Source organism: Cottoperca gobio, chromosome 11 (genome assembly GCF_900634415.1).
Source record: "Cottoperca gobio chromosome 11, fCotGob3.1, whole genome shotgun sequence".
Taxonomy (NCBI): domain Eukaryota; kingdom Metazoa; phylum Chordata; class Actinopteri; order Perciformes; family Bovichtidae; genus Cottoperca; species Cottoperca gobio.
This window is the reverse complement of record NC_041365.1, coordinates 14,554,680-14,567,289: the sequence shown is the minus strand read 5'-3', so window position 1 is coordinate 14,567,289 and position 12,610 is coordinate 14,554,680. Positions and strand designations below refer to the sequence as shown.

At 40.4% G+C, this 12,610-nt stretch overlaps 1 protein-coding gene across 1 annotated transcript; it reads left to right on the top strand.

Annotated features, from left to right (window-relative positions):
- The first annotated feature begins 4,410 nt into the window (after positions 1 to 4,410).
- Positions 4,411 to 12,114, top strand: LOC115015921 (zinc transporter Slc39a7). Its single transcript, XM_029443568.1, is given in 9 exon segments — positions 4,411 to 4,571; positions 5,664 to 5,941; positions 5,943 to 6,158; positions 7,118 to 7,286; positions 7,835 to 7,915; positions 8,166 to 8,288; positions 8,566 to 8,676; positions 10,672 to 10,868; positions 11,115 to 12,114. Coding segments are annotated over 8 exon segments (1,422 nt in total). The 5' UTR covers positions 4,411 to 4,571; positions 5,664 to 5,671; the 3' UTR covers positions 11,370 to 12,114.
- The last annotated feature ends 496 nt before the right edge of the window (positions 12,115 to 12,610 follow it).

Below are 12,610 nucleotides of genomic sequence, written 5' to 3'. Positions count from 1 at the left end.
GATTGATCTCTCCTAAAAAAGAAAGAAAGGAGAATACACTTCACTGAAAATTAAATTCTAAGATCTGGTAGAGAAACGGTTCTTTAGATTTCATAAAATTTTCAAAAACAACAATCAACAAAAGAAGGATGAATTACTGTCTACCGAACACCGTAAACTGTGGTTTAGCAACATAACTCGTGAGGATTTAACAGAAGAAAAAGCACAATTCACCCGTGTGTGTGGCGTCCACTTTATATCTGGTAAGAGCTCATGCTAAAGCTATGCTTACGTTTACGTTAGCGAGGATAACATCGCCGCTCTTCTCACTCACAAACCACGGCTTGAGCGGTGTATCTCAAGCTCTTTGAGAGTGATTTACACGGGCATGGACGAGCACCCTGTCATCTTTCAGTGGTTTGGTAAGAAGACTACCAACCCAGCCAGAAACAAAGAAAGTATAAGCATCTAAGCTCTTGTATGCCTTCATTTGTGCGCTGGTTGCCCACGACGTTTGTAGCACAAGGTAGTTCACAATATCCGAATATTCAATTGGAGGTAATGACTCCAAATCCTCAATATAATCCGACGGCTTTAGCGTGTACGGGTCAAGGCCGCAAATTTGGACTTTTTCTATGAATCTTGACTTTGCAGAGGACTCCAGAGAGTCACAATACTTGAAGAAGTCAGAGTTATATTGTTGTTGTTGTTCGCTTTAGACGCCATTGTTGACGCCCTCTGCAGTTTGCATACTGTCAGAACCGGTCCACTGACGACGCAATCAACACCGTCATCCACACCAGCCTCACACACTTAGAGGGCAGAGACACATATGTCAGACTGCTCTTTATTGACTACAGTTCTGCCTTTAACATGGACATCCCACACAAACTATCTGCTAAGCTCCTCACTCTTGGACTGACACCTGCTCTCTGTAACTGGGTGCTGAACTTCTTATCAGACAGACCCCAGTCAGTCAGAGTTGGAAATCGCACATCTGGCACTAGATCTGTAAGCACAGGGACCCCCCAGGGCTGCGTGTTGAGTCACCTACTGTACACCCTCTTCACATACGACTGTGCGGCCTCCCAGAGCAACACTTGTATCATCAAGTTTGCGGCTGATACAACAGTCATTGGACTGTTCACTGGTGGGGCTGAGGCAGCGTACAGAAGAGAGGTGGTGGACCTGGTGACCTGGTGTCAGGACAATAATCTCTCCTTGAACGCAGAAAAAACCAAGGAGATGATTATTGATCCACAGAGGAAGAGTGTGCAGTGTACATAGGTGAGACTGAGGTGGACAGGGTGAAAACCTTTAAATTCCTAGGAACCCTAGGAGGCTGAGAAAATTTGGCATGTCATCCAAGATTCTCAGCAACTTCTACAGATGTACAGTTGAGAGCGTCCTCACCAGTGCCATCACAGTCTGGTATGGAAACTGCACTGCCCGGGACAGGAAGGCACTCCAGCGTGTGATAAAAACTGCACAGTACATCACAGGAGCAGCCTTCCCCTCACTTCAGGACATTTACACCTCCAGGTTCACCAGGAGAGCCCAAAACATTATCAGGGACAGTACACACCCCCAGCACAGACTCTTCACTCTCCTGCCATCAGGCAGGCGCCACAGGAGTCTAAAATCCAGGACTACGAGACTGACAAACAGTTTCTACCCGCAGGCTTGTGAATATGCTCCCCCCACCCCCACTCCAACTGATTGAACTTGTGAACACAACACAACTTGAACTATGCATGGTGCACTTTGTTGTTGTCCGCCTTATTTGTGCAATATTTCATATTTCACAGTACTAACACAGTACTGTGAACCTATGTGCAATACCTTTTACCTCTTTATTTATTTATTTTCATATTGTGTATATCTCTTACTTTTATTTTAATTTTTTGCTGTTGGCAGATTAGTAAAGTAAGTTTTTCATTGTATGGTATAACTGTCTGTTATCTGTGCATATGATAATAAATATCTTGAATCTTGAATCTCTTTATATTTTTCCATAATATGATTGCTGTTCTTTCCTCTTATTCACAAGGCCCCGTCATCGGCAAACAATGACCGTCCAATATTACCCTGAACTTCACAAAAAACATCGATCAAATAAAACATCTTTAATCCAATTATATGTTCTATCTGCTATTCCTATCTTGTTTCATTTAATCATCAAGCTTTTTCTACATTAATAAAACCCGCCATCACAGCTTCTTTATTAACTTTGCTTTCTTAATCTCTGTTTCCAGACACATAACAGGGTCCATGGTCCCTCTACTCCTCCTAAATCCACTTTTATGAGGCGATGTAATTCCTCTGCTTTCTATGTAAAATGTTAATCCTTCTACAATCATTCTTTCCATTATTTCCTCTTTGTGTGATGTTAGAGCTATTGGCCTACGGTTCTTCGGACTTGATGGGTCCTTGCACGGATTTCTAACAGGGATAATCCCTGCCTCTTTCTAACCATTTTGGTAATTTCCCCACTTCCTATACTTTGTTTTAAAAACCTAGCAACCTCCTAGATGCTGAATCTCCAAAATGCTGTAGCATTACATATCAGATTTCATCCTTCCCAGGAGATGATGATGTGCACTAGAAAAACATAATCATAAGTCTGGAAACTTTTCCACCTGATGATACCATGTTATGTAATAATACAGAAAGGATATTAATTCACATCACATTGCAACTCATATGAAATATTACATAAATATCAACCATGAAGTTAAAACACATGAGCCCGCAGTGACACACGGGCTGAACTGAACATGAGTCATGTGAGTAAGCTCACAGTTTGAACCTACAGCAGATTTCTTAGAGATTCAATTCCAACAAGGCACATATTATAATATAATAATATATAATACCCATGAATTAATTATTTTTATGAAAGCCTTCACATATATAATATGCTAGAATGTTCCTTCACCATTTCATAAAAGTATTATTTTCCACTATTTTTCCAAAGTTGTTCATTTCAAAAGAAAAACTATTTTAAAATCCCTGTGTGATGAGTAGGTTTCTGAAAGGGAAGATGCCTTATTTAGCTTGTTTTGTTCTCTTAATAACGTCACTTATCTTTATATAAAGATACCATGGTCGGTTGTAGGAAAAATATATTTTCTTTACATCTATAATGTGGCAGAAGATTTACAGTAAATGACAAAGCAATCTCAGAAGGTTTCTTTCCTTTTAGACTGAGGCAGCTTGTTTAAAGCCTTTGTACGTGATCAGAGACAATAGAATACAAACAAGTTCTACTTACGAGGTGGAGGGCGATTGGCTGAAATAAAAAGAACATTTATTATTTCACTTGTCACAGTTTAAAATGTCAGAACATCTGTTGTCATTCTCGCTTATATAAATTGATAAATAAATCCCCTTTCTTTCTCTTTTTAGATCTCTGAATATTATGTGTATCATACTGAAGGTTTATATTATACTCTGCTATATTATATATATATTATACACTGCTACTGCTGATTGCTTCAGATGTTGGTGCACTATTAAATATTGCTTTCATTTTGGCATCTGGATAAGAGCATCAGCTCATCTTATTTGAGTCTCACCTTTCTTCTTTTTGTAAACAGTAAATCCAATAGCAGCAAGGAGGACGGCAGCAAGAACAACCACAGCAGCAGCAATCGGGATGGTCATGTTACTGGGCTCCTCTGCTCAGCAAAAAACAACACAAATGAACAAAGAAAAAATGATCACAACATGTGAAGCAGGTTAGAAAAGATATCCATCCATCCATCCATCTGACTACTACTATACATTTAACCGAATCCCCAGTAGGTTTAACTATCTTGGAAGAGTGGTTGAAATGAACTTCCCAGAGAATACTGTGTTATTACTATGTTGTTAAGAAAGACACACAGATATCAAATCTACTTTTAATGTCAGTATATACATTCTGGAAATGAATTATTATTAAGGAAACCTTGTAATGTGTTCGTTTTACTGTAATATATAAATTTGATACAATTTTGCCGACATATTAAAAATTATAATGTTGAAAGTACTGTAGTTAGGAAAACTAACACGTATAATGTATTGTTAAGCTGTTGATGTGTTGCCCCTGTTCCCTACAGATATTTTGAACGTGTATTATTTATTTAGAGTGTGAGTCACAGAAAAACGGACCTTCATCCTGTTCTCCTCCAGGATGCTCCTGCTGTCACGAGCAGCCTTAAAGTGATGAGTCAAACATCTCGCGATATTTCTATTGAGACCTCTTGTGTCTTTTTTAATCTTCACAAATTATATTTTACCCAGTATTTGTGAGTGGAACTTTATAAAAAAATTAAAATAAAATACGTTAATTTCCTATTATAATAGCATGATGAAAATTAAAACAGATAGTTTCATCTAAGTAGTGACGACGAGGGAGCAGAGAAGGAGGCAGACTTGGAGTGGAATCATGCGACCTCGCGAGATTTCAAGTGAGTTTACTTGAGTAAATGCCACGTCCTAACAATAGCATCAACGCAGACAAAGTATTTGCGGTTTATCAAACCTTTTGCACGCAGGACAGTGAGGTACCCAGCGGTCCAGCAGGCATTGATATCTGACACAATCCGGTAAGAAGTAATTCTTTGTTTTTCATTGCATGTCGCAGTTATTATTGTTGCTCCTGCTGCAGCAACATGTTAGCAAGTTGTTAGCCAGCTAGCAAGTAAAGCTAGCAGGCTTTCTGTACAACTTGTGTGATCCGTGGTCATTGTGTGATGACTGGCGCTTTCACTGTTTACTGTTAGATTAAAGTTAGTCAACACTTACAGATGATCCGCTTTACATCAATGTCCGCCAGCAAATGAACACGATCTAAAACAGAGCTAACTAAATCAAGCTGAAAGAAGGAGTGTTAAATGAGCTAACAAGCACCGTTTCGTTTCAGTTAACAATGTCTGCACACAGCAGGTATAGTTCACTGCTACTGCTGTACATACTGTACCCAGTAATAGCATTACAACAACATTAACAGTGTTACAATAGGGCAAGGCATACAATGAATATTATAGCATAACTTTGAACAGTGGTGAAATGTAACTTTTGTACATTTACTCCAGTACAAACTCGGCTTTACTTGAGTAAATGAAACCAGACTTGGTTGTAATCTAGAACACATTTGACTACATACAGAGTAGTGTGATTGGAAATGCGTCCATGACTATATGAGACAGCCAACTGTTCAGCATTGTAATGTGAGTGTAGCACATACAACCTCCCGATATTTGCTGATGTCTAACATGCTGGAGAAAGTTTCGAGGTTCTTCCTCACACAAGGTGAGGTTCCAATAAAATCAGTGCAGCATTTTTCCACTGGTAATTTCCTCACAGATCATGCAATAGTTGCACTGATCAGGAATGAGATTGGTGCTGCAATAGCTTATTGTGGCTTCTCTTCTATCACCTGTTGCAACTGCTGGAACTGTTTTCTTCCTGGTGCTTTAATATCACATGGAACAAGAGGGATCATTTTAGGCCCTTTCCTAAACTGCTGGCAAGTGATGCAGATCTCCTAGCCACTTGCATATTTTACAAACATTTGGCTGGTAAATGGTTCTAATATTGTAACCTGAGTATAGGTGTAAACAGGACTTCTGAGTTAAATCATCAGAGTGCCTGTGAATTTTCATTTATTGTGTTCTTCACTTTTCTCTTTGTCATAGGGGATAATATGGGTTGTGTACGTCTGCTGGCACTGACACTGGCAGCATCTGCAGTCCTCCTCCTAGTCTCCCATTCAACCACTGCTCATAGCCATTCCCATGGGGACCATGGGCACGCCCACTCCCATGGCCACTCCCACGGAGAAGACGACCACCAAGAAGAAGTGAAGATGTTCCACGGAGCGAGCAAATGGAGCGCCGAGGCCAACATCCCTCTGCAAGAAGAGGAGCACCACGATCACGGACACGATCACGGACACGATCACGGACACGATCACAGGACACGATCACGGACACGATCACGGACACGCTCACGGACACGCTCACGGACACGCTCACGGACACGCTCACGCTCACGGACACGCTCACGGAGATCAGGAGGATGTTTTTCGGGTTCACAAGGAGGAGAGTGGACATGTGCATTCACACGGCGGGGAGAGGGGGAAGAGGGAAGCAGAAGAAGAGAAGAGGGACACGGTGGAGCTCTGGACACAGGTGCGGTCAAGGGTTAGACTGGTAACAATGGGTTACCAGGTATATCTATTAGACCTGGGAAGCAGATGCACAGTATTTGATCCTCCTACAGCAGCTAGTTGTGGTGCTACTCAGGGTCACTCTGTAGCAAGCAGCCCGAGGGCATGAATGTCTGTTTCCTCCCACTCAGCTACAAAATTCAAGTAAGAATATGTCAACTTTCCTGGATGAATGTTGGCATCCGGCTGTTTAAGAAGAGCCAGTTTAATCTGAAAGTCTTTTTTTGAACACAATATAACATTTTAAAGGAATTTTTAAAAATGTTGGGAACTTTTGCTTTTTTTGCTGAGAAGTAAATAAGAAGATTGATAACACGCTCACATCTGCCTATTAAGACTGCAGGAAGTCACATAACCTGGCACATAACCCAGGCTAACCAGTTTCTCCTGTTTGAAGTTTTTAAGCTCACCTAAGCTAACCGCCTCCTGGCTTCATATTTAACACGGTGTTATCAATCTTCTCACCTCACTCTCTGTAATAATCTTATTTCCCCCCAAAATGTCGAACTATTCCTTTTAAGGGCTTTGCAGGTATTCTCATTTAGTGAAATTAACATTGTAAAGCCATATTTCGTAGTGTTGTTTCATTATTACATTCTGTTCTGATTTACTTCTATTACCAGCTGGTAAATCAGACTTTTTATTTTTTACAGCCACTAAAGTAGTATTCAGTTTGAGTCTTCTCCATAAGCCTCTCAGGCGCAGACTTTCATGTCATGATTTGTTTTATTGTTGAGTCATTGGTACTGATCAATGACAAAACAGATTTGTGCTTACACATCTAAGCTCCTCAGACAGTTCTGACCTAGTTCTGCTCCTTTCCTTCTCTAACTCCTGTTTTGCCCTCATGTTGCATTGTGGATGATCTCGCAGTTTGATGACACTAACGGAAAGTATTCTCCCCTCCATCCCTGTCCGCAGGCTATCGGAGCGACCCTGCTGATCAGTGCGGCTCCTTTCCTCATCCTGTTTCTGATCCCAGTTCAGTCCAACAGCGACCAGCACCAGAACCTGCTCAAGGTGCTGCTCAGCTTCGCCTCTGGCGGACTGCTGGGTGACGCCTTCCTCCACCTCATACCACACGCTTTGGGTCGGTAGTCAATCCGTATAAGTCTCTGTTTCTAATCACTGACTTGATTTTTCTCTCCGTCTGTTTGAATTACTGAGTTTTTATTACCTTCTCCTAAAATGTTTGCTAACTTGAGGCAAAAGGCTTTGTTTAGGTCCATTTGTAATGTAAAAATCTTAAATAAATTGCCCGGCTACAACAGAAAATAGTGCCCGCTGGATTAAGGTGCTTAGTATTCACCCATTTAGCTCTATTAGTAATATTCTCATTACACATGGAGTAAGGGAATCTAAGGAACATTACCTTTTTATTTTCTCACTGCTCGTATTCACTTAGCTCTTTGGTCTCGTAGCTCACTTTCACTTTGTCTGGAGACTCACTAGCAGAGTCGGTTCCCAAACATGAACAGCCACAACACTTCTGCAAACCTTATATAGAGGAAAACATAACATTGTCAGTGAACCACTGATGGTAAAGATCAAATGCTCATTGAAATAAAAACACAGAACTGGTAGCAGGATCTTCAGTTTGTCTGTTTGACTTTAATGTCTGTTTCCTCTTGTGCACAGAGCCCCACTCCCACCATGGAGAAGAAGATCATGGACACTCGCACGCAAGTGAAGAGTCGCATGACCACGGCCACTCCCACGGTACGCAGTAATTGCTTTTTCTCTGAGTTTCTGTGTCTTCAGTTGGTGCTCTTGTAATTGACAGGTGATCTCAGGTGCAAAAATAAATCAGAAGAAAACCCTATATCCAATGTGTATATGGTGACACATGTTGAACTTTCAGCTGTATCCTGTAATGAGCAGAAGTAACAGCTGGACGTCGGTGGATGTTTCAAACTCTGTTCATGTATCACTGTTCCAACCTGTGCTCCCTGTCCTCTTCCCTGCACAGGAGCTGCCCACGGTCACACGATGTCAGTGGGTCTGTGGGTTCTCGGTGGGATCATCGCCTTCCTGGTTGTGGAGAAGTTTGTGCGGGCACTGAAGGGTGGCCACTCCCACAGTCACTCGCGTGGTACGCCAGTGGAAACTCTGAAATTCTTCCAGATTTTACTATTTTCATTTCTATACATAAAATATTAATCTGCAGAACAAAAGTATTCTTAATTGGATGAAGTTAAAGATTGCAGTTTGTGGTGCCTGTTATTTTGTATGTTTGTATAATTATTTTTTTTACAGTATGTCCGGTGTATTAGCCAAACAGGCTAATGGACTATAAAATCTATAAACCACTACTCATAATCTTAATAGTTGATCTGGGGCTAATTAGAATTTTTACGTTACATTTCCAGATGCTCCCAAGGAAAAGGACAGTGATGGAGAAGAAGAAAAGGAAAAAAAGAAACAGGGGAAAGAAAGCAAAGGGAAGACGGTGCTGAAGAAAGAGGAGACGAAGAGCACAGGTGAACGAAACGTTGATTTTTTTTTAATAGATGTTCAAACAAAGTAAATGGCTCCCTCTGCTGGTCGCTACTGAACTGCAGCATGGCCTGTCATGTCAGATATTGACCACTTAAAAACACAAGCAGATATTCAGCAACTAACCTGTTGGCTCTAATGAGTTTGCTTCTGCAGAACAGAAATGAGTGCATGTGCACTATTGAACAGTTATATTTGTAGTTATTCAAACACCAAATTTAGAAGGTTGTGCATGCACATGCTCACTGAGTGCTTTGTTTATATAATGTATTTTATCTTATACTAAATATACACACGTATTTTGATACATACTTTTAATAGAAACAGTTGTACTTGGAACCTGGTTAGCAGTTATTGGAGATGTGCAGGTTAAAAGACATTAAGATGTTAAAACTGGTCTGCATTTGAATGAAAATAGTTTTTCTTTTTTAAAGTTACATGTATTGCACTATAGTTTCAGCAGCATTTTAACGACTAGAAATGTAATTATTAGCAATGTGTTGAAACGCACGTTTAACCTCGATGTCTATTCCTCTTGACTTGCAAATAATGAATCAGTGCTTACTTCAAAAGTACAGTGTCACAAAAGGCTTTTGCTTAGTATTGAGGTTGTTGCTAATATTTAAAAACTTCCTACTCTGAATGCACCAGAAGTAACTTGATTACTAGTAAGAAGATTTGATTAATGTATAATGGTCCAGTATTGGCCTTGAAAAATCTAAACTGAAAATGTTCTTTTATTTTATATTTTCCATGTTCCTCGAATGATCAGTAATGTAAAGTAAATGTGGTTCCCAACTTTTTTCCTCAAGGAACCCTTTTTCTATCATTGAGAAAACTGAAGTGACATCAAATTGATATTTCATATTATATTCAAAGCATAACAATAACGGTACAGAACAACTGATAGACGGTAAAATTAACACAAATAGCGAACGCAATAACCGCAGGACGTTTGTTAAAATTAACGATTTGGATGAATTCTGAGCAGATTATATCCTGTGAATATTGCATCAGAGATGAGTTTTCATGTTATTTGTATGAAGGTTTGTTGTAATTCTCTGTCTGTATTCAGCCTTTGCATTTTGTTTTATTTTCAATCGTACATACTTAATAGGCTTCTTTTGTTGTTGTTTTGTCCAAAGTACAGGCACTCCTAGTTTTTTAAATTAAAATGTCACATGTCAAATGCAGTTTAATTATCCCTCGTGAACGCCCCAAAGGAATTTTTTTTATTTGGCACACACAAACATTCACTTGGACTCAAGGAAGAACTGATAGAATTTGATGGTTAAAGGTCAAAGTCACCATGAACTCACAAAGCACAATTGTTGTCCATAACTCAAGAATTCATAAGCTAATTATGACAATTTCACACAAATGGTTAAAATGATAAAGTGATGACATTTTGGAGACGCACAGATGTAAAATGCAACCTCATCAGTGGAGGCATACAGCCGTGAGGCAGTAGTTCTAGCTCAGTAGCTGAGGGAGTGGGTTAGTCTGAGTCACGTTTTACGGAGCTGCAAACACACTCTTGGCTTTATCATAAGCATTTGGTTAATTAAGTTCTTAGTTTGCCAGTAGGCGTAAACAATTGGTATCGTGCAGCTTACTGTAGCTGAAACAAGTTGTTCTTTCGGCATCACTTTAGTCGGACACGTCTGCACAGGTGTGTGCTGCTGACATCATGCTACATTTGTGATGCGAAAACATTGTGATATATCCATCTCACAGAAAATGCTTAGCCACAGAAATGTACACGCTAGATATAGATTATACTCAGACAATGGTAGGGAAACACTGATAGCGCTTTTAGTACTCGGAGACGTGATATACTTAAAACTCAATTTTATTAAATATATGGCTCTGAAGGAAATACATTTAAAAATATTTGGCTTTTACGGCTCTCCCAGCCAAAAAGGTTCCCGACTAGGCTGTTAATGTAATTTGTTCTCCTTTCTCTCCACTAACAACAGACATCAAGGTGTCAGGTTACCTGAACCTGGCAGCTGACTTCACACATAATTTTACCGACGGCCTGGCAATCGGAGCGTCATTCCTGGTTAGTCCTGCAGTTGGCGCCGTCACCACCCTCACCATCCTGCTGCACGAGGTCCCACATGAGATCGGAGACTTTGCCATCCTCGTCCAATCTGGCTGCACCAAAAGAAAGGTAGCTGACCACTCAAATTAAATTGGCGTGTAATAATTAAATTGTTTTCCTTTTTTATGCAGATTTGTTTGTAAATAAATGTTTTAATCAATCTACTTTTGTGTAAAAGATTAAGGAGGAAACAAACACATTTTGTGGTTTAGGGTTAGAGACAAAAAAAAAAGGCATCTTTTCCTTTTATGTCACATCCTTCTGAAATATTGAAATTAAGACACGAGTAATCCTTTTCCTCCTCCTTCCCAACAGGCCATGTGTCTACAGCTGCTGACAGCTCTGGGAGCTCTGGCCGGCACAGCTTGCTCCCTATTGGCTGAGGGAGTGGGCGCTGCGGCGACCGCCTGGATCCTGCCGTTCACAGCCGGCGGGTTCGTTTACATCGCCACAGTGACCGTGCTCCCAGAACTTCTGGCAGGCCGCTCCAGTTTTGGCCAGTCTCTAATGGAGATTCTGGCCCTGCTGTTCGGAGTCGGCATGATGGTGCTGATCGCCGAGTACGAGTGAGACGCAGCAGAGTGGACGGGAGCAGAGAGACGGAGAGGGAAAAGGGTCAAAAACGGTTGAAAAATAAAATGCTGGTTTTAAGTAGAGTTCAAGTGGATTATAATTTGTCAGGGGTGTGTTTTTCTTTTTTTTTTTATTAATTCAGTTTTGGGATGACCACCACCGTCTGATGGCGAATGGATGATTTTTTTTGTCCGTTTTTTTTTTAGCAGTTCACATCTCGATTTGTGGTAATGTTTCTTTTTCGGCTTGTTAAAGTCTGTTCAGCGGGAGACACACAGAGCTGGAAAGAAAGGACCTGATGGAAATGTTTGAGGACTGCTGTGTGGTTCATTAAGGGCCTCCATCAGGACAGGAAGTGAAATCTTTTTGTCCGCCGGTCCCCGATTCACTCACCGCTTTCGCCACACGCATCGTTCCGCTCCACTTTCACTGCAGCATAAACTGGCGGCAGGTTTCCTCCAAAAGTGGCTTGAAGTAGATTCATCTTCCAGCCATAACACCAAATGTTCAATCCTTTTGCAAATGGTTCAAATCCACATTTCCGAGTTGGGTCAGTGAAAGAGAAAGCAATGATCGGGCTCCGTTGTTCTCACTACAGTGACCTGCTCAGTTACATGTGTCTGATGTCTGTTTCATTTGGAGATTCTGAATGTTAATATTTTTACATTCCACAAAATAAAAGTAAATGTTGTGGCTTCTACAGATGTACTCTCAAATCATTAAAATCTTTATGAAAAGAAAAGTGGTTTTAACATTCCTACACAATCTATTGTTTATTTCCAACTGATGGATGATAAAGGACGGGGGAAATACTCACAGCTGAGACGAACATCTCCAATAAAGAGTCATAATTTCCTGCGATTACGTTCCAGCATGTTTTCTAATGAAAGGCACATACTTAGAATTGTAATGTACTGTGATTGCAGGTCTGTAAATATTTGTATGGAATTCTGCTGTTAACAGACCTAGAAGAATCAAGAGGACTTATTTAATAGTTCCTGAGAAAGACCGGTAAATGACACAAACAGGACTATGAAAACATTTCACCTGATACCCGTCATGTAGGTCAAGTATCACCCATGCTGCGTTATATAAGAATAAGTCCTGTTGCAACAGTCAGCTCTCACTGCACACTTTCGGTTTAGGTAACGAGTGTTGAATTTTGAAACGGAGAATGTGTAGCACACTTGAATCAGATTTTTGGCTATATAAATAAAATTGACTTGACTTGAAAATGT